Below are 22,884 nucleotides of genomic sequence, written 5' to 3'. Positions count from 1 at the left end.
CCCTCTGTGTGACAGACTTCATGGTCGCAAGTTCAACTCCCGCCTTTGCTGATTGGGCAAATGACTGATTTCAACTTAAGTTGCTTTGGATAAAAGAGTCTTCTAAATACTGAAGTACGTCATTTTTGTCAAATTTTGGACGACATACTAAACTATGACATTTTCGTCAAATTTTGGACGACATACTAAAAACTATGACATTTTGTCAAATTTTGGACGACATACTAAACTATGACGTTTTTGTCAAATTTTGGACGACATACTAAACTATGACATTTTTGTCAAATTTTGGACGACATACTAAACTATGACGTTTTTGTCAAATTTTGGACGACATACTAAACTATGACATTTTCGTCAAATTTTGGACGACATACTTAACTATGACGTTTTGGAAAATTTTGGACGACATACTAAACTATGACATTTTTGTCAAATTTTGGACGACAAACTAAACTATGACGTTTTCGTCAAATTTTGGACGACATACTAAACTATGACGTTTTTGTCAAATTTTGGACGACATACTAAACTATGTGTTACAGCCTCCAAACAATTAAATAAAACACTCAGTTGCTCAAATTGGAGACCTTAACATGGTTTAATTCATCAACTTTTCCCACAGGGAAATGAATATTCTTTAAGAAAACCAAAACTAAAGTATAATATAAATAATATAAATACCTTACCAAAATAAAGAATCAGCAAACCAAAAGGGACCTGGAGATGCCAGCCAAACTCAGCAAAATGGAGGGGGGCCCAGGCCACCCCCTATAGGGACGTCGAAGCTGGTTCCCCCTCCCTCCCTCCCTGACAAAACCAAAGAATGAACTAAAGCTAAGCGAAAAGTAGGACTGCCGGCCATCTCCAGGCCAAAATGAAATAACAACTAATTTAAGGATTACTGAAAGGAAAAGGTATTTAACAAATGATACTGTGGGAGTAAGGTGTTGCTGGGTCTCAGTCTCTTGAGCAACTGCACTGCTGGCTTTTATAGCAGGCTGGTAATTGGGTGTAACGATGCTGGATCTGCTGCAGGTGTGTCAGCCTGAGTGAGCCAGCCTGATAAGAAAAGAGAGACATGCAGGTTTAAGCACAGCACAGGGATTAGATAAATGTCTTAATGAGTGAGTGATGTCATGGCCACACGCAACACTATGACGTTTTTGTCAAATTTTGGACGACATACTAAACTATGACGTTTTGGAAAATTTTGGACGACAAACTAAACTATGACGTTTTTGTCAAATTTTGGACGACATACTAAACTATGACGTTTTCGTCAAATTTTGGACGACATACTAAACTATGACGTTTTTGTCAAATTTTGGACGACATACTAAACTATGACGTTTTTGTCAAATTTTGGACGACATACTAAACTATGACATTTTTGTCATATTTTGGACAACATACTAAACTATGACGTTTTCGTCAAATTTTGGACGACATACTAAACTATGACGTTTTTGTCAAATTTTGGACGACATACTAAACTATGACATTTTTGTCATATTTTGGACGACATACTAAACTATGACGTTTTCGTCAAATTTTGGACGACATACTAAACTATGACGTTTTCGTCAAATTTTGGACGACATAATAAACTATGACGTTTTTGTCAAATTTTGGACGACATACTAAACTATGACGTTTTTGTCAAATTTTGGACGACATACTAAACTATGACGTTTTTGTCAAATTTTGGACGACATACTAAACTATGACGTTTTCGTCAAATTTTGGACGACATACTAAACTATGACGTTTTCGTCAAATTTTGGACAACATACTAAACTATGACGTTTTTGTCAAATTTTGGACGACATACTAAACTATGACATTTTTGTCATATTTTGGACGACAAACTAAACTATGACGTTTTCGTCAAATTTTGGACGACATACTAAACTATGACGTTTTTGTCAAATTTTGGACGACATACTAAACTATGACGTTTTTGTCAAATTTTGGACGACATACTAAACTATGACATTTTTGTCATATTTTGGACGACATACTAAACTATGACGTATTCCTCAAATTTTGGACGACATACTAAACTATGACTTTTTTGTCAAATTTTGGACGACATACGTTTTTGTCAAATTTTGGACGACATACTAAACTATGACATTTTTGTCATATTTTGGACGACATACTAAACTATGACGTTTTTGTCAAATTTTGGACGACATACTAAACTATGACGTTTTTGTCAAATTTTGGACGACATACAGAACAATGACCTTTTACTCTGACCTGAGTGGCATGGTGGTTTAGTGGTTAAGACCGGTACCCTGTGTGTGAAAGACATCATGGTCACAAGTTCAACTCCCCTTTGCCGATTGGGCAAATGACTGATTTCAACTTAAGTTGCTTTGGATAAAAGCGTCTCCTAAATACTAAACTATGATGTTTTTGTCAAATTTTGGACGACATACTTAAACTATGACGTTTTTGTCAAATTTTTGGCAACATACTAAACCATGTTGTTTTTGTCAAATTTTCGATGACATACTAAACTATGACGTTTTTGTAAAATTTTTGACGACATACTAAACTATGACATTTTTGTCAAATCATGGACGACATACTAAACAATGCAGTTTGGTAAAATTTCGGACGACATACTAAACTATGATGTTTTGGTAAAATTTTGGATGACATACTAAACTATGACGTTTTGGTAAAATTTTTGGCAACATACTAAACTATGACATTTTTGTCAAATTTTGGACGACATACTAAACAATGACGTTATTGTCAAATTTTGGAAGACATACTAAACTATGACGTTTTTGTCAAATTTTGGACAACATACTAAACTATGACGTTTTTGTCAAATTTTGGACGACATACTAAACTATGACATTTTTGTCATATTTTGGACGACATACTAAACTATGACGTTTTTGTACTAAACTATGACATTTTTTGTCACATTTTGGACGACATACTATGACATTTTACTGTAAGACCTGAGCAGCATGGTGCAGTAGTGGTTAGTAGGTCTTGACTAACAATCTACAAAAATGTAGATTTGACAAAAATGTCATAGTTTAGCATGTTGTCCAAAATTTGACAAAAATGTCATAGTTTATTATGTTCTGAAATGTTATCCAAACGTGTGGTTTGATCGAGAATGGCAGGCTATTACTTTTCTAAGTGCTTCGAGCAACCATGACGACAAAAATTGCAAAAAACTGCGAATAATTTCCACATACACTTGAATGGGAGACAATCGACAAAATGATCACAACCCAGCCCAGTTTGGATCCTCACAGCTTAAGAGTCAGTCTATTTTAAAGGGTGATTCCACCAAAATACCACTTTGTCTAAATACTTTAAGTTTTAAAGGTTCATTCCACGCAAATGTTACTCCTTTACCAGCACAAGTCCAGCACCCGATGACATCAGCAGCAAGAACAGCGGGCACACTCAAAATTTCGCCCCGGAATTCCCTAGTTATTATTTCTATTTCATTACCAAAGAAAAGAAAAAACGAACATGCAAGCAGATATTTATTTAGTCACAATACAAAGTTCCTGTTGAAGCTCGTGGTTTCACCCACGATATGACAAAATAAAACTAAGAAGGTAAAACAATCAGAAAGTTGTCGATTAATTTAGTAATTGATTAATAATCAATTAATTGAGTAATTGTTTCAGCTCTAGTTCAGACCTGTTATTTAAAGTGATTCTATTATTTTTTATAGTTCTGTAATATTACACTGACTTCAGTGAGAAGAGAATATCTTCCTCTGCACTGTTGTGAAGTTATGAAACTGCAATTTGGATGTAACTTATTTCCTGGGTTTTTTCTTCTCTCTGCTACAGCCCCCTGCTGGAGGAAATGAGGAACAACCGAAGAAAAAAATAAAAATAAAAATCAGATTCTGAATGTCTGTGAATACAGAAGCGTATTAGGGCCATATGTAAAACAGTCAAAATTCTGACATTAATTATTCTGACTTATTTATCAAAACTTTATTCTCAATTCTTTAAAAAAAAAGAATCAGAATTCTGACTTTTTTCTCAGAATTTTTATTTTTTATTTTTCATGCGTGGCCCTTACTCTTCTGTAAACATGTACTACACATCTTTGTGTTAGTTTTCCCCATCTATGATTTGCCTAAAGTAAAAAAAAAAACAAACATAACAAATATTTTTATGACGTGTATTCTTTCAAAACGGCTTTAATTTTAAAGCCAATCCAACCACAGAGAGTTGGCAGTTAATGTAAACTAAAACTTTGCTGCCACCTAGAGATATAAAAGCATTATTGCATGGGAAAATAACAACAACAATGCACAATTTTATTTTTATTTATTTTTTACATAAAAAACAATAATATTATAAACAAAATATTCTACATTCTTAACCGATGAATAATCTAAACAATGAGTTTTATTTTATTTTATTTTATTGTTTTGACACAAAATAATAAAACATAGGATTAGGTTAGTTAATCAGACTATTTTCTTATGAAAGCTGTTTTCATGCAAAGCAACACAGAGATTGTTTCATTTATTTATGATCATATATTTGTCCAACTGAAAAAAAAGGTTGTTATGTCTCTTTTGATGAAGATCTCTGTTTCAAATAATGTTTGCACATGATCCTGTGTCTGTTTTTAAGTCACTTCTTAAAAATAACGTTCTAGAGACGAAGAGTTTTGTGTTTTTAATCCCAAGCTGGCTGACACTCTTGACATTGCATTACTTTTCATTATACAGTATACAGTATCTCAAATTAGGTAATGGTACTTTTATTTATTGTATGGAAGAAATCGAGTGAACATGGAAAATATGAACCATCTTTAGAAAATTACTCAAATAATACTGAGACTTAAGGACCCTTAAACCAATAAAGATCTCTGATTGAAGGGTGAAGAAAAATAAGTATTATTCTGAGAAACAGAAAACAAACCAGTCTGTGATATCTTATAGGTAAATAGCAAGTTGTGTTGCTTGACATCATTTAGTAACAATGCCAAACCCTGAATTCATTAAGAATAAATCTGTAATAGGGATTTGTTACCAAAAGAGGTCAGCAGCATACTTCTCTGTACAAACAGTACAAACAACTCTAATTCTGAGTATTATAATACAATCCAAATTAATATGTCATTTAGGCGACAGTATAACACACTGAGCTGCTATTGCAGTTTTATATTTACAGTATTAATAACTAAATGTTAATACTGAATACACGCCTGTTTTGGATAACCTCATATTTTCCAGTCAATCTGCATAAAGATGTTTGGATCTTTTTTTCTCCTAAATTTACTTTTTCCTTAATGTAGGAAACATAGATTGAAAAATGCTGAAATTGTAAAGCCACTAAATGTTTCTAACTGGTCATTATAGCCTATTTAAGAGCAACGTCGTCATAAAGTGTTTGGACATTTGCTGTCCACTGATGCAAATATAAATGTGTCTGATGGTGTAAAATGTGTTGTTTGATTCTCGGTATTACCAGTTAATTGTGTTTTTTAAATAAATGTAGAGTTACAGAGGATCTCAGGCTCCTCCTTAGGGAGGAGGCCACTTCTCTGTCAACCCCTCCTCTCTGCTGACAAAGTCAGCCTGGTGGTTTTCTTACCTTCATCAGTGGCATTTTGACCTGGTGGTGACTATAAAGCAACACAACAACACTGTGGATTTGGACCCAAACTCTTGCTTTTTAAATGTGTATGGTTATATTTGCTCCGGTAAGTTTTTCTTCCATTAAGTTTGATGTTGTCATGCATGAAATTTTGAGATAAAATAAAAAGAAAAGTTATTGACAAATAATAAATGTCTTTAAATTGATAGTTTGGCTTTATTAGAACTATCAGTCCCAAAAACAAAATTTGGTGACTCCAGAATAGTGTTCTGAATCTCACTGTACCGCTGTGACCACCCTCTAGTGCACAGTGAGCAGCTCGGTTAGTTGTCTTCCGACCTTTAAATTATTCAGGTTTTGTTTTCAAACCAATTAGAAATCTTATTAATGCGTCCTGTTATTTTGCTGCGGTGTCTATCCATTATGTACAAGGCCACTCTCAGAACTGATGATGTGGGATAAGGCAAATCGATGAGGTATCAGCTGATGAGTGACCTTTTTCTGGCCTTTTTCTTTGTTTGTTTGTTTGTTTTCCTAGATTTTTGCCATCTGTGCTTTTGCGACATGTGGAGGATACCATGGTCATCTCCAGGTTAAAGTTGACTGTGCAGACAGGAGGCAGAGTAACCTCAGCATCAACATTGATTTTAATTATCCTTTCCGGTAAAGTTTTTATTTTGTATTCACATCTTTTCGGCTGCTTTTTTCCATTATCATGTTTAAACATACAGAGGCTATAAGAATGTACAATATAGAGTGTCTCATATCATTTTTAGCAAAACCTAGGCAATCTGATGAAAAAAACCTATATAAACACACCTGTGCAAAAAGTACTCAAAATGTTTAAAATCGGATTGAATTGGTGAAATTTGGAAGTACATCACAGTTCAAAGTTCACTTGGCTCGCTTTTATGAACAGAAATAAAAAAAATTAAAGCCTGAATATGTGACCTATCGACACATACACCCAGGATGTCCATATAAGGAGTTGTGTATTATTCCCATGGCAAATTACCATGGGTGCATCTGCAGCACATATATTTATATTGTATATCAGTTAATATGTTAATTATATTGTTTCATTAGATGATTTATTATGTTAAAATAAATCAAATTCTTCTTATCATGTTGTTAGGCTCAGAATAGATGATTTGTTCCCTTTTGATAGTCAGTAGTTTTAGAAAAGGAAGCTAAATTTCAGTTTCATCTCAGGTCATCGTGACATGACTTTGTATCACTACATAAGATAAGATAAGACAAGATAAGATCACCATTTGTAGCAAAAGAAAGTATCTTGATTCATCTGCCAATTATATTGTATGAACACAAAGAACGCTTGAGAAAAAACATCAAAGGAAAATTTCACACATGTAACGTATGTAGATCATAATAGACGGTTGTGAAAGCGTTGGTATTTTGGGCTGCAGTGTGATCGACCCCCATAGTGATGCCAAGTGTCTAATTATCAGTTCAGCTGGTTTGACACTGGTGTGTTTTAGTTATCAAGGAAGACACTCAATACAAGGGCAAACAAAAAAAGTTTGCTGTGTCTTTAAGCTAATAAACTTTAGACTTTGAGCCAGTGAAAAATGAGAATGCAATCCGTCCATCCATTTTCTACCACTTTATCCTCCACATGAGGGTCGCTGGTGCCAATCTCAGCTGGCATATGGCAATAGGCAGAGTCACACCCTGGACAGATCCCCAGTCCATCACAGGGCCTCAATTTAGAGTGTCCAATCTACCTAATCCCCTTATTGAATGAGTACCTGGAGAGAACCCACGCACACGCACAAGAAGGCCAAAATGAATCAATAAATACATATTTTAAAAGACAATAACAGTCCATCATATAAGAGGTTCCTTTCACATTTTGGCGACTTTACTAAGCCAAACTGAACTTCACAAATGAGTTAACAAATGGTGGCTTAAGTGGTGACACATCTGCTCTCACATCAGTCAAAGCGACGCTTCCCGTTCACTGAAGATCTCATCTGTCTGTTTTTTGTAGATTACAGCAGGTGCATTTCAAAGCGACCTTGTGCGAGACGAAAAGAGAGGAGGTTCTCTTCCTGGATGGAGACTCTTCTTTGGCTGCTCAGTTTTTCGTGACTGTGGGTGTCTTTGCCTTCCTGTACTCTCTGCTAGCAACCGTTGTCTATGTGTTCTACCAGAACAAGTACCTGAAGAACAACAGAGGTCCACTTGTGGTCAGTTAGTTTATACCTTCTCCTCCTCCCTTGATGTTTACACAATCATAATGTATGAAACAAATGCTATTGACTGTGATTGACTTGTCTGCTTTTTTTATGTACGTCCGTCCTGAGCAGGATTTTATCGTGACCGTCATCTTCTCCTTCATGTGGCTCATCAGCAGCTGCTGTTGGGCCAAAGCTCTCTCTGATATCAAGACAGCCACAAACCCAACGCAGCTGCTTCTGCTCATCTCAGCATGCAGAGCTCAGGAAAACACATGCACGGCTACCGAGGAGCCTCTTTGGTCACGTCTTAATACGTCTGTGGTGTGTATTCAGAAAGCAAATAAATCAGTGAAACTATAAAATAAAATAAAGAAGCCGCTGACTCCTGTGCTTTTTCTGTCTCCAGGTTTTTGGTTTTGTCAACGTCGTCCTCTGGTTCGGAAACATTTGGTTTGTCTTCAAAGAGACAGGCTGGTACAAGACAGGTCAGAGATACCCGACCAGGACGGCGTCTGGGAAACGCTCCAGTGAGATGCGACAGCGGCTCTACAGCGAGAGCAGCTTTGACCAGCCGGAGGAGAGCCTTGGTCCACACTACTCCAGACAAGAGAGTTTCAATCAGTCAAAGGGGGATATCGGTCAGCACCTCCCCAGGCAAGCGAGTCTCAACCAACCACAAGTAAGCTTCAGCTTACCACAGACATATCTTGGCAAACCTGTAACTCATGACAGGGAGAATAGAGTGGCTTCTCAGGGGCCGATGATATTTGTCAATGAGATGTGATTTTAATGAGTGATTGACAGTGTTGTGAAAATAATTGTTAATATACTGTAGAGAAGTGTATTGTAGATTAAATCTGACTAAAAACTGAATATACGGTATATAAGGAAAATAGAGACATAAATAATGTTACTGATGTGAATTTGTTTTTCTTTTTGTGTGCTCCCTCTGGATAATGTGATGTACTTGAGGGCTCGTCCTGATGATTCGAGGTCCTGCCACAATACACAATGAAGACATTTGAATAAAGTTTTATTGGCTATAAGGAATAACATTTTTCATTTTTGCATATTGCATATTCTTACCTGTACATGACAGCTTTTGTTTCCTTTTGACACAAAAAGAAGAGGAAAAGCATTATATATTATTTTTAGTCAGTGCTTAGTTTGTTTCATGTAACAATAATGTATATTATGTGCAGTATAATTACAGAAATAGCTGTACCAGATCTAAAAACAAAAAAATCTTTACTGTTTGAATTGCATGTGTTATTCGTTTGTATTTATTGATGGTTTCCTGGTATAATAACTGTTTTAAAATGAAAGTGGATATTGTTAAAACTTTATAAATGTGATGATGTTATTTATTTATTATTTTTACATGTAAATACACGTGTGGTTAATTTTTATGATACCTGTGTCATACTTTAACTTTGATGTAAAATATGTATTATATATTACACCATCATTGTCACAGTCCTTGGCATTATACTGGTCTGATTATTATACATTAAAGCTATAATTTCATAAAGGAAATATATATATTTTTTGACATAATTCATAATTCATACAATGCAGAGAAATTAAACAAGAGTCTGGGTCACCAAGAGATGAAGGTATTGAATTTAATTTATTTAAGTGTTTCTGTAAGTATTTTTTTTTCCACTGATACTCAGGGAATCACTAATGAACAGTGACTGTTGCCTTAAATACCAATGTAGACATTAAAGCATGTTTCACACTGTGTATCAGGATTATCTCTCTACCTGCAAAGGTCAAACGGGATGAGATAAACCATTGTGGTATCAGTTTCATCCTGTCTAAGACAATTAAAATAACACTAATACCTAAAAACCTCTTAGTGCTATAATCAACCTGAAGAGTTTGTACTTGACAAGTATTCGGGCTTGAGTATTTTCGATTAATCAGAGAAGTGTGGTTGAAGGAGGCACTGACACATAGCCAACACTGACGCCTCCAGCATGTCACAGTTGCCAGGAACCCGACTTGGCACTCGGCATCAGTGAAAACATGCTGCAAGCAGGGACACAAGGGAAAACAGATTTTTCTCTGACTGGAAAAAAGAGTGTGTGTTGCTCTGTAAACAGCTTGCTCCCCACACCAAAGTCCCTAGAGCCAGTGTTAATCCATTAGTAAGTTTACATGTGTTATTTTGTGACTTTAGAGTTTGAAATCCTTCTAGTTTCCAGTTGGACACCATTGAGATCAATCAGCTAACATACTAGATGGGTTTTATTAGGTGAGCCTTTTGTTTAAGGGTAAAATAATCTGTTTTCCTCCTTGTGTCCCTGCTATAGCAGCAATGTTTTCAGTGTGAATGTGTGTGGGTCCATGTTTCAGGCTGGTTTCCTGGATAAAATTAGCAAGGGCTGTGTCAGCACTTCATCTAGCCCACATTAAATTAAAAAAAAAAGAAAGAAAAACTATCAGTGATTCATAATAAATCAAATAAATGAGATAATTCAGTGGTTGAATGAACCAGTGGCCACATCGGCTAATTAACCCTTAGAACACAGAGCTGTTTTTTTTCCATGACTATATTTAAACATACAGTATCTACAGAGGCTATAAGAATGTACAATATAAAGTGTCTTACAACCTAGGAAATCTGATGAAAAATAAATTTAATTCTCACCAACTATATAAACACACCTGATTTAAAATGGGATCAAATTTGTGAAATTTGGAAATACGTCATAGTTCAAAGTTCGCTTGGCTTGTTTTTTATGAAGAAAAAGAAAAGAAACACACGCTCTATTTTGTGACTTCTGCACAATTATTTCTACCTTATATCACTACTAAAAAATGTGATATAAAATGAATCATAACTTTGACTCAACAACACGTAAGAAGACAAAATAAAAACACTTTCTTTCGAGCACCGAGGCTTAAAGACATTGAGTGAATAGAATTTTGGTGACTAATGTTTCATTCTATGTAAAGACCACATTAAGCCATGCTCTTGCATCTGAGCAGTGAAATCATGTATGACACGCTATTAAATAGTCGTGAGTCGTATCATCCTTAAAATAGAGGGATCAGTTTCTCCTTTCTTTCTTTCAAGCTTAACATATTTTTAATGGTGGTTAGTGACTGAGGTTATAAGCAAAACATTTTTCTTCCTCTTAATTCAGAAGATATCAGTATCTTTAGATTCACTCCAGATCACAGCGGCAGCACAAAGCTGCCTCACAGTGAACTGGAAATATATTCAGTGCACACCAAGTTTGTTATTAAGACCTCAGTGTGTAGCTCTTCCAAACTGAGCCAAGCAATTAGAACAAAGAGAGGCAACTCTCATCTTCGCCGGCCCCCTGACAGAGAGACTAAGCGCACGCAGGTGTCCAACGCGAGCTCTTTGCAGAAAATTACAGTGTGTGTGCTCGGAGCATGACAATTAGGGTCAGGTTATCAACAGGAAATAAAGGGTTACATCATGAGATGGACGGCCTATCGGGTATAGCAGAAGGGTGTATTTATATGTAATTATTCCCCCTCTGAGCTGTAACATGTTATAGGTTGGTATGTTACGTTTAGTGTTGGTTATGTCTGCATGAAGAGCATGAATATGCTCTAAATCATCTTTTTTGTATTTTTCACTTCTTTGTACACAACTGCAGGGGGCATCGTCCACCTGTTCTGTTGACTGAATGCTCTACACAACAACAACAGGTTCCTGCTGCTGTGGGTGTTTGAAAGGTCTGACTCGGTTTCACTGTTCACACATATGTATGAATATGTTTAGAGAAACCGGGGATTGTGGGTTATTTTTGGAACTTTTCAGAAACCATGATGTAGCCTACTGCAAATATGATGAGGTCAGGGTGATGTATAATGACTTTGGCCTCAAGGGGGCAACATAACCTCACACCAAATGTAGCATAATAGTCATGGTCCCACATATCCAACTGTGTTAAACGTCCAGTGGTTCCCAAAATGATTCCGTAGACCCCCACTTTCGCTTGTTTTTATTTGATTCGATTTTGCCCTTCCACCTACATGTGCCCACAAAAACACCAGCTGAGATGCTGTCCCCCCCGAGCAGTAAACACGTTTCTCTTTGTGTTCATGATGTGCTCAGCTTTACAAATCTCACTGTGGTCTCTCTACATCATCCACCCACCCACCCTTCATTGTAGTGGTGAATCCACGGGGTGAGAAATGCCTCGACTGATGCCAATTTTCTTGTCTTTGTTGTGGTAAATATGACATTTTTGGTCCAGATTTGCCGTCTGTCCTATATTAACCTGCCACTGCTTTCACAAACCTGTCCACACTTTATAACTGTGTTGGTTATTGTTTAGGCTTGTATTTGTTCATTAACCCTTAGTGCTCAGATGGCACGGGTCTGTGCCGCAGGTGCACCCATGGTAATAATACACAACTCCTTATATGGCCATTACATTACATGTCTTTTAGCAGACGCTTTTATCCAAAGCGACTTACAATGGAATTGAGTACAATCAGCCAGGGGTGGAAAAAATTCATTTTTTTTTTCGTCTTCTTATGTGTTGTTGAGTCAAAGTTATGATTCAATTTATTAGTAGTAATATAAATAGCGATAATTGTGCAGAAGTCACAAAATAGTTTTTATTTGATCTTCTATTCATAAAACAAACCAAGCGAACTTTGAGCTGTGACGTATTTCCAAATTTCACAAATTCAAAGTTCCTTTTGCTCAGGTGTGTTTATATAAATGATGAAAATGAAAGAAATTTTTCTTCAGATTGCTTAGGTTGTGCTGAAAAAAACGATATAGACACTCTATATTGCACATTCTTACGATTTAACATAGTAATAGAAAAAAGCAGCATAAATGCTGTGTTCTAAGGGTTAAACAATTGAATTTGCATCCACTGTGATTCCCGTAAGTCAGTATAAAGAAACATTACTATCACACAATAAAAGTCTTGTCATCTCACGACTTTGTTTCACATGGAGGATTTCTCTGGATGTTTTAAATTTGGGTTCATGTGACCCGAAAAATGGCAAATATTGTACTTGAAGGAAAGTATTGCAAATATAACAGGGCTGATTTGATGAGCAGCAGTTCTTTGAATACCTTCTGCCCTTAGAGGATTCCCACAGGATTACAATGAGGGATTAAAGTGGAATGTCATGTCTATGTCAGCTCAGACAGACTGTGGAATGACTTGCAGTGACTTTCGCAGCTTTGAAGTTAAAAAAATGAGAATGTAGAAGGACCTTCCCCTGTTATCTAAGAGGGACATAATGGGAATGCAATGTACAGGTAATCTTTATATTTTCACCTTTCTTCAAGAGGCAGTCATATACTATCTCAATTTTTGTTCCTGTTAAAGTATTTTTTAATTCGATTTTTCCTCATTACATCCAGAGACCTAGGGCCGAATTTGTAGCTTTTGCAGATTATGAAAACCTCTGTTGTAAATGTGGGCTGCATCGATTTGTATGAACACTTTGTGAAAACAAAAAACAGACTTAAATGAACACACCAGTGCAGTTCTTTTGATGCATGCATTTATTATCTACTCATAAAATAAATAAAAATAATCTCTGGTAAGTCCAGTAAAACATACTGAAAACACATCATGTGTGAACACACTTCCATGACAGCAGACGGTGTTGTCACATCTCAGCAGGTTTACAGTTCGAGGTGTTTTGAGCACCATCTCATGTTGTCCGGTGAGAATGAATGCACTCAACCTCACACTCACTCACTCACTCACTCACTCACACACACACACAAAAGCTGTACAAGATAATCTTTTACAGAAAATGGACTTGTTAGTAGATGAGGTGGCGTTCCTTGGAGTATTCCGTCCACAGTCTGCTCACCAAATCCAAAAATCCATTTGGCAAAAGTTTGAGATTCTTTTTAATGGGATGTTTTTTCAAATCTGGATGCAGACAGTGAGGTAAAATGTCCAAAGATGTGTGGAAGTCGTCACGATTAAGACACAGAGGACACCTCTGTCTTGCTGGCAGAAACTGAGGTCTCATCCTCCACCATGCCGCCCATTCCAATAGCGCCCAGCATGCAGTTACGGAACTGAAAAGGAGCAACAAATAAAACAAAACAATTATTGAATGTCGTTTAAACATTGTAAGACAAAGATAGGAGCGTGTTTTTTGTAACCAACCTGTTTGTTGAACAGCACATAGATCACAGGGTTGTACAGAGCTGAGCTCTTTGCAAAGAAGGCAGGGATGGCCGCTGTCATCGCAGTGAAGGATGCTCCCTTGTTCAGGAAGATCCAGCCGGCGAACGTGGCATATGGTGTCCAAGCGACCAGGAAGCCAATAACCATCAGAACGCACATGCGTGTCACTTCCCTCTCAGCCTTCTGAGTGGACTCTGACTCCTGCTGCTGAGCGGCTGCCTGAGGAGTTCAGTCAAATAAGAAAGTGCTTCATTCACAATGAATTCCACAACATCCATTCCTTGTCCCCAGTCTCTTTTCACACCAACTCTTTTCAAATTGATTTGAATAATAATGGGAATATATCGGAATTATAACTTCACGTACAGCTTTGACGGTCAACACAAGGCTTCCATAGGTGAAGAAAATGAGGAAGACGGGAATGAAGAAGTGGACAACAAACATGTAGATGACGTATGACTCGTTGTTGTAGCCTGGAGCCAGAGTGTAGTAGTCAGGTCCGCAAGAGCACTGCATGCCCTCGGGGAGGTATCTGTATAAGAAAAGTGAGAATATGAAGGCAGTTAATTACAACAGTTGGGATAAATGTGAAGTGTTATCAAAATAAAGTTAAAAAAAAAAATCACCTGGACCAGCCAAAGAGTGGAGGAGCGGCGCATGAGAAAGCCATGATCCAGGTGAAAGCGACTCCAGCTGCTGCGTGAGCACCAGTGAACCTGAAGCTTCCCATAGGTTTGCAGACGACAATGTATCTCTCCACAGCCAGGACGACCAGAGACCAGAGAGCAACTTCACCTGTGGAGAGAACATACTCGTTTATACTTGGCAGTGAGGTGGGAAGCATGGGAAACATCTCATCCACACAACCCCTGCATAATATCTTGAATGTCGATTTTCTCACCTCCAAGTGTGGCCATGAATCCCTCAACAGCGCAGGCAGTGGCTCCGAGAACAAAGTAGCCATTTACAGCAGAGGTGATGGTGATGGTGAATCCGAAGGCGCACATGATGAGTCCAGCCACAGCCAGGTTGACCAGGATGTAGTTGAGAGGTTGGCGGAGTTTCTTGTTCTGGGCCGTGACGAGCAAGGTCAGTCCGTTGATGGGGGTTCCAGTGCAGATCAGGAAAAACATGTAGAATGCTAGTAATTTGAACATTATGGGGTCTGCTAGATAATATTGAGTATATTCAAAAGGACTTCTAACAATCCCACTCTTGTTGGACATGGGGATGTAGAAGTTCTTGCCCTCGGTGCCATTGGCCTCGTATCCTCCTTCCCAACCCATCTTCAGTTGCCTTTGTGGAGCTTCAGTCGATGGATAGCGTCAACAAAATATAAGGTAACCTAGCAGTCACCAGTCGTGTTAAATCCACCACACACAGGCAGCTTTGTCCATTCCTGGGTGTTGTTTTATACCTCCCGCAAGGGTTATCCTCAAATTGGCAAAATTAGATTACAGAGGGATTGTGAGGAAGTGGGCAGCTCAGGTGTGATTTATAATCTACTTTCAGAAAGCACTTAAAGGTCAAGCTCCCTCTGACAGTGAGCCAACATTTTTCTTTATGTTAATTATGTTATATGATTAGCACAAAATGCTGCAATATAAAATACAACATATTAATACTATTCATGTTCTGTGTATAGTAGCCTAATTATGATATATAATATGATAATATGATAATATGATCATATTATATATTAATATATATAATAATATGTTGCCATTTACAACTAAGCCACTAGATATTTGCAGTTATCCAGGAAAGGTTGTGAACTGCTCTTTTATTTTTCAAGTAATATTGAATAAGATGGCCTTAAATAACCATAAATATGTGGACAGATGCACGTAGTAATAGCCTGGAAGTGGCTTTGCTCAGCTCAAAATTATATCCTGCTAAGTAGCGTTCCATGTATGCTAACACTGACCCACAGACTGCTTTTTGCTTGGTGACCGACAGATGATGAGGATCGCTGTGATTTTCTTTTTCATCTTTCAATGTTGAGGTAAATTGCAGTGAGTGAGAGTTTGTCTTTAGTGTCACTTGCAGGATTAGTATCAGTTGATAATGAGGTGCAGGGGAAATAGTAATTGACTCTCCTGGCAGTTAAACCTTTGCCGTTCAGGTTTGTGTAGAAAGTATCGCGTTATGAAAGGTGGTGTATTTTCACAGTGAGTAACTGTCTGTGCAGAGTGATGGTTATCCAAGAAGAAGTTGAATTGAAGGCAGTTTTACTTGGTTTGTAGCACTGAAGTCTTCACATACTGTACTCCAGCCTTTTTCAAACTGTGGGGCGGGCCCCCCTGGTGGGGCGTGGAGACTTTCCAGGGGGGTTGCGAGTTCTGTTTTTTTTTATTATTATAAGTTTAGCAGGCATAACTTTTGTTCTCGCTGTATCCCTGACTCATTTAAGTGACAAAACAAAATCCACACCTGTGACAAGGTTTGGATAATAGAGAAGTTTCTGATAGGGGCAAAAAGAAAACTGAGACGTCAGCTGAACGGAACAATGATTCACGACGACCAAAACCCAAGATGAGAAAATGCTACCTCTGTTTGTTGTGTCTCAAAACATTGGCAGGGGACAGCATTTGTACTGCTAAAACAAACAAAAAATGTTATTCGCACAGCAAATTATTGATATTGGTAAAGTATTCTTTGTTGACAAAAATTATACTATTATAGTTATAATTGCACATGTCATATTTTTATTTGATAATGACTTTCTCACAAATCAATATTTAGGTTATTTGTATTGCTAAAGCAAAAATGTTATTTGCACAACAGATTATTGAAAGAAAAGTGAAACGTTTCTTCTAATATTGATTAAATAAATGTTATACTTGGCACATTGTTAAGATTTCGTGAGAGTTGAAACAAAAAAGTTTGAGAACCACTTCTGGACTCTATGACCTCTGCAGCGGTCTCCGGTCTCAGTCCATGATGCTCACCTTCCATTGCAACTTCCCACAAGACAAATGAACCACATGCAGGAGTCAACACTGTAAGTCAAACTAAAAATGCTCTCAAACCTCAAATATTGTGTATACTTATTGTACTGTAGATTTAGCATTTGAAGATTTGAAGGCAACAATTTAATCCACTACAATTGTTTGATATACTTACTAGTTATTAGGATTAGTGAAAGGCTAATTCACTGGAGCCTAGGAAAGTCATTTAAAGTTAGAAATACAAAGGTTTCTGTCTTGCGGTGTCATTTTTGGAAAACTACAACTCTATCCCTATCTCTTCATTTATGTTTTGTGATGTCAAGGATTTATTTTTAGCAACGCCACAGTGATAACTTTGAATTAGTAAAAGTAGCACTAGTAATACATAATAATAATTATTAACATGTAATAATACATACATAATAAGTATAACAACTTTTACACTGGTTAAATGTATAGTGTACTGCATCATTGACTACATTTTTTTATTTATTTTGACTGTTGTTGGAATATACTATTATAATAATATATTGTAATCATTTGACAATTATTCATCACTCAAACTGGGTTTCCCCTGATATTTTATCTGTTTTGATCAAATGTTTAATAATCATTTTTTAAGGGTTATGCAGTAAACCTCTATCCCTTTTTAAAATGTTGTACAAATTGTACAACTATTTAAGTACAGAATGTTGTAATGTTATTTCAGTAATTAAAGGTCCCCACCACAAACACAAACACTCATAAGTCGCAGACACTTGGTTAATCCCACGCTATTACAAACACGTCACGTGAGAGTTAAGACCACAGCTTCTGTTTGACAGTCTGTGTCATCCACCGCTCTTTTCACTGTGATTTATTATGTTCTTCACACACACGTGACCTACAAAACAGAAGTTATTAGTTACAGGGACAGGAGAAGCAATGACTTGTGATTTATTGGTCAGAATTTTGACAAGTTGTTTTTTGTCCAAACCTTAAACCAAACAATTACACAAAAACAAACAGGAAGAACATTTCAGGGGAAATTACTTTATTGTTAGTTAAAACAAAGGTCCTATACCTTTCGGGCATACACTAAATTTTAATCTTCCATCATTTCCATTTCCATTTGGACTTTACTGTCAAGCACAACAAAGCTGTAAAATGAGTTCTCAAATCTAATCTATTCACAGAGTATTCTATTTTATTAACATATCATAATAGAAAGTAAAGATTTCTGATACTGTTAAAAGTTCTACACATGAAATATATTCAATTTAAACATCGTCAACATCAATACATATTCACAAGCAAGTGGTGGTTTGATTTTGACTTAAAACCTGTACGGTGATGTTCAATACACATGAAATAACCTTACATTTGTTGATTTTTCTGATTTTTAAAAAATGAAAAACATTTCACTTAACTACATCCGGATTATTTTAAGACTAGGAAAACCAAAAAATCTTATAGGTGGTATTCCAATTTCTGTCAGTACACCGCCCTAAATTGTTACACATTGCACCTTTAACCCTTTGTGCGGATCTGTGCCGCATGTACACTTATGGTAATTTGCCATAGGAATAATATGCAACTCTTTATACATCCTGGACATCCTGGTGCAACATTCAGGCTTTAAAAATGTGTTTTTTTAATCTTCTTACATGTTGTTGAGTCAATGTTATGATTCATTTTATATGACATCTTTACCAATCAAAATAGACCTCTTTTCTTTTCTTTTTGTACATAAAAAAAGAACCAAGTGAACTTTGAACTGTGACATATTTCCAAATTTCACAAATTCAATCCGATTTTAAACATTTTGAGTACATTTGCTCAGGTGTGTTGATATAGTTGGTGAAAATGATGGTTGTGCTGAAAAAAGGATATAAGACACTCTATGTTGCACATTCTTATACCCTCTGTCTAAACTGTATGTTTAAACATAGTAATGGAAAAAAGCAGCTAAAAAGCTCTGTGTTCTAAGGGTTAAAGCTTTTTATCCCCATATTTCGTTTACGAGATATTATGTGAAGATGTGCTGCCCATAACAGCTTTAAGGTTTAACCTTTGCTTATTTCATAAAACAATCAGTGTATTTTTCATTAACATCTATACAAGCCATATTAAACACAAACAATTAAATATATCAATTATATATTATCTGTAATTTGGTAGACAGCAGAGATTATTTCAAAGTCATAAGAAACCTTGGGTGCACATCTCTAACACCTCCATTTGCACTTTACCTTCAGGTATGGCCATGAATCCCTGGACAACACCCGCTATTTAGTTGTTGGTGATCATGAAGCCCAAGCTGAACCAGGATCAGTCTAACCACAGTTGAACCAGGATGGAGTCAAGAGGATGGTCTTAGTCCAGGAACAATAGCAGATCAGACTGAAGCAAATGCAGACATTTGATAAAGAATCTAACAAATAACTCTATAGAGACCTCACTGAGAATGTTCTATGATACTGTTTGGATCTTCTGTAAGTGGATGGACATAGGAGCTTGTTCGCGGATGTGCACAATTACCCGTTAATTGCCTTATTTTCTTTCTTAAATTAATACAATTAGATTTCAAGTTTACACCTGGTTGAGGTAAGCAGGAACAATTTGTTAATGACCTTAAGGTGCTGTAAATCCTCCGCTTAATTTGCCCGGCGCTAAGGCAGACAAATTGTGTGCCACCTGGGATACTTTAAGTTAGAAGGGCAATAAGCAAGGACAAGCAACTATGAAAGCAAAAATCTACATGAAACAGAGAGACAAAAAAAATACATTTAATGTGTCGAGCAAGTCCAAATATAAAAAGCAAGAAAAAAACATAAACCAAAACTAGATGAAACAAACAAACACCATAAATAAAAGTACAAACTTTAATTTATTGAGCACAACCAACCAATTTATTGAGCACAATCAAGTAAATCAAGACCACTGTAGAAGCTTCCTTTGTAGCCCATAACTATAAGCGTTTGCTACGTTACAACAAGGTCACTGCAGATGAGGCACTGACGTTAATCCAGTCAGGATAAGCACACACAGGCAGTCTTTCAAATGGAATCAGATGCTGATGGTTGAAATGTATTTGTTGAACAAACAATAAATGGAGATTGAACTGAAAGTATGAAAACTATGACAGTCAACAATCCTGGAGGTTTCACTGAAATTAGGCTAGACAGAAAACAGTGAGGATTATAGGATTTTGAAATGTTTTAGACACAAAGACATCAGTCCATGAATCACTGGTGATAAATGTACCACACTGAATCATTTAAAATACAGTTGACAGTGAACAATGTGATAAAACATGTCAACTGCACATATTAATCTTGAATTGGGATTAAGACAATTCATCTGTTAAGTGGAGCAAATTACTTTGTGCCCTGGCCTTTCAAGCCAGGATGTTAAGATTAATTATCGGCCTCTTTTACCTCCTGTACTACCTCACAATCCCGTAATCCCATTTCAGCAATTTGAAGATTGGGTTAGTGGTGAGGTATAAAAATCACTCTGCTCAACTCTGACTCTCGTGTCCATCAGTTACTAGGTTTTGCAAGTCAGTAAGCTCAGTAGAACACCAGGCAAGCCAAGATGGTATGGGATGGAGGAATCGAGCCAAATGGCACAGAGGGCAAGAACTTCTACATCCCCATGTCCAACAGGAGTGGGATTGTTAGAAGTCCTTATGAATATCCTCAGTATTACATGGTAGACCCTATGATGTACAAATTACTAGCGTGCTACATGTTTTTCCTGATCTGCACTGGAACCCCCATCAACGGACTGACCTTGCTCGTCACGGCCCAGAACAAGAAACTCCGCCAACCTCTCAACTACATCCTGGTCAACCTGGCTGTGGCTGGACTCATCATGTGCTGCTTTGGATTCACCATCACAATCACTTCTGCTTTCAATGGCTACTTTATTCTTGGAGCTAATGCCTGCCAAATTGAAGGGTTCATGGCCACACTTGGAGGTAAAATATGAACTTGACTTTGTCATTGTTATTTAGAAGATCATCTAATATTTTTCCCCCCAGTATGAAGATTTGGCAAGTTCACCAAAAAGATGCTCTTTGTTCTCTCCACAGGTGAAGTTGCTCTCTGGTCTCTGGTCGTCCTGGCTGTGGAGAGATACATTGTCGTCTGCAAACCCATGGGAAGCTTCAAGTTCTCTGGTGCTCACGCAGGAGCTGGAGTCGCTTTCACCTGGATCATGGCTTTCTCATGCGCCGGACCCCCACTGTTTGGCTGGTCCAGGTACAATCACATTTGTGTCTTTCACTTGACAATAAATAAGGGAGAAAAAGATCAAAATGTAAAGGTATGTGTACGAGGTTAGTTGAGTGGCTAGAGTTAATGACTCTTGTTGTATTGAACACAGATACCTCCCTGAGGGCATGCAGTGCTCCTGCGGACCTGACTACTACACTCTGGCTCCAGGCTTCAACAACGAGTCATATGTCATCTACATGTTTGTTGTCCACTTCTTCATTCCCGTCTTCCTCATTTTCTTCACCTATGGAAGCCTTGTGTTGACAGTTAAAGCTGTACGTGAGATTTTAAATCAATGCGATGTTCACATTGTAGATCAACATTTTTATGTCTGTGTGTCACCGGAATTCTGATGAATTCTTTGTTGTCTCAAACACTTTCAGGCAGCAGCTCAGCAGCAGGAGTCAGAGTCCACTCAGAAGGCTGAGAGGGAAGTGACACGCATGTGCGTCCTGATGGTCATTGGCTTCCTGGTAGCTTGGACACCATATGCCACTTTCACCGGCTGGATCTTCTTGAATAAGGGAGCATCCTTCACTGCCCTGACTGCTTCCATCCCTGCCTTCTTTGCAAAGAGCTCAGCTCTGTACAACCCAGTCATCTATGTGCTGTTCAACAAACAGGTTGGTTACAATGAAAACGCTCCAGTCTTCATTTTACAATGTTTAAACCCAACATTCAATATATTAACATTTATTTTTTTGCTCCTTTTCAGTTCCGTAACTGCATGCTGGGCGCTATTGGAATGGGTGGCATGGTGCAAGATGAGACCTCAGTTTCTGCCAGCAAAACAGAAGTGTCTTCTGTCTCTACAGCATCATGACACTTTTTCATTGCCCTGGATGTTTTACTTTCTACTCCCTCTTCAGTCTGGAATATGAATAAGTTCAGGTGCCTGAACTACACTGTGAACGGCTCCAGGAACAAACAAATGAACTCCATTTTTTTTTCATCTTTCTTTTTTAAGGATGTTGAAAATCAATATGAATTCAAAATCAATGCAAAAATTCTGTCAACACCTGTATATGGATGCTCACCTCTGCAATCTTTAAGCTTTCTGGCACCATAAAATGCAAACATATGTCCCAAATGCCACTTTTTTGCTTTTTTCATACATCAATGGGAGCATATTTTGTACTGAATTTTGAAAAAAGAGCAACTATATACAAGGTGAATTCTATTTTTGTCACCTGTTGAGTTGGTCATCATGAATTGTAAACACTGTATATATATAAAAGTAACATAGATAAATAAATGCATGCATGAAAACGAGTTGACACTGAGTTGATTTCATTCATCTTGCTGTAAAAATGAGTGTTTTTGTTTGTTTTTAGTGACAGTAACAGCTTGACATGGCTGGAACCTTTTTATTCATCAAGAGCTTTGAAGAGAAAGTAACGTCTCACATGCTGTCCACAGCTTGACTAAATGTCCTTCATCTCTGTCTCAGACTGTCCTGAAAAATGCTTTTGACTCCGGTTTGTAGAGAGCGTCAGGGTCAGAAGGCTTAGAATCATGTCATCACAGTTAGCTGATTATGACAGTTCCAAGAAAAGCAGAGTGTGGTGAAGTTCAGGTTAATCTGATTAACACTGAAAGGACCAAGGATCAGAACAGTGTTGCAAATCTTCTTAGCCTTACATCTCCTGGCATAGGAAACACTAATTGTGTTTTGTAGTGAATAAGAAACATGA

General features: G+C 37.2%; 3 protein-coding genes across 3 annotated transcripts; 2 read left to right on the top strand and 1 right to left on the bottom strand.

The window, feature by feature from the left end:
- The first annotated feature begins 5,629 nt into the window (after window positions 1-5,629).
- Window positions 5,630-9,153, top strand: synprb (synaptoporin b). The gene is made up of 5 exons (XM_058632032.1): window positions 5,630-5,718; window positions 6,151-6,275; window positions 7,624-7,822; window positions 7,943-8,134; window positions 8,220-9,153. Exons 1-5 carry the CDS (start codon window positions 5,695-5,697, stop codon window positions 8,595-8,597), a joined length of 918 nt encoding a protein of 305 aa, XP_058488015.1. The 5' UTR covers window positions 5,630-5,694; the 3' UTR covers window positions 8,598-9,153.
- Window positions 9,154-13,316: 4,163 nt separating this feature from the next.
- On the bottom strand, window positions 13,317-15,378 carry LOC131461493 (green-sensitive opsin-like). Its single transcript, XM_058632794.1, has 5 exons — window positions 14,879-15,378; window positions 14,604-14,772; window positions 14,344-14,509; window positions 13,957-14,196; window positions 13,317-13,865 (listed from the first exon to the last, which is right to left on the bottom strand). Exons 1-5 carry the CDS (start codon window positions 15,261-15,263, stop codon window positions 13,767-13,769), a joined length of 1,059 nt encoding a protein of 352 aa, XP_058488777.1. The 5' UTR covers window positions 15,264-15,378; the 3' UTR covers window positions 13,317-13,766.
- Window positions 15,379-20,432: 5,054 nt separating this feature from the next.
- Window positions 20,433-22,462, top strand: LOC131460500 (green-sensitive opsin-like). The gene is made up of 5 exons (XM_058631064.1): window positions 20,433-20,892; window positions 21,007-21,175; window positions 21,300-21,465; window positions 21,574-21,813; window positions 21,906-22,462. The coding sequence occupies exons 1-5, from the start codon at window positions 20,508-20,510 to the stop codon at window positions 22,011-22,013; spliced, it is 1,068 nt and encodes a 355-aa protein (XP_058487047.1). The 5' UTR covers window positions 20,433-20,507; the 3' UTR covers window positions 22,014-22,462.
- Window positions 22,463-22,884: the final 422 nt, after the last annotated feature.

This window comes from Solea solea, chromosome 6, assembly GCF_958295425.1.
Source record: "Solea solea chromosome 6, fSolSol10.1, whole genome shotgun sequence".
Taxonomy (NCBI): Eukaryota; Metazoa; Chordata; class Actinopteri; order Pleuronectiformes; family Soleidae; genus Solea; species Solea solea.
The sequence above is the reverse complement of the archived record's forward strand: the minus strand, read 5'-3'. Positions and strand labels throughout refer to the sequence as shown.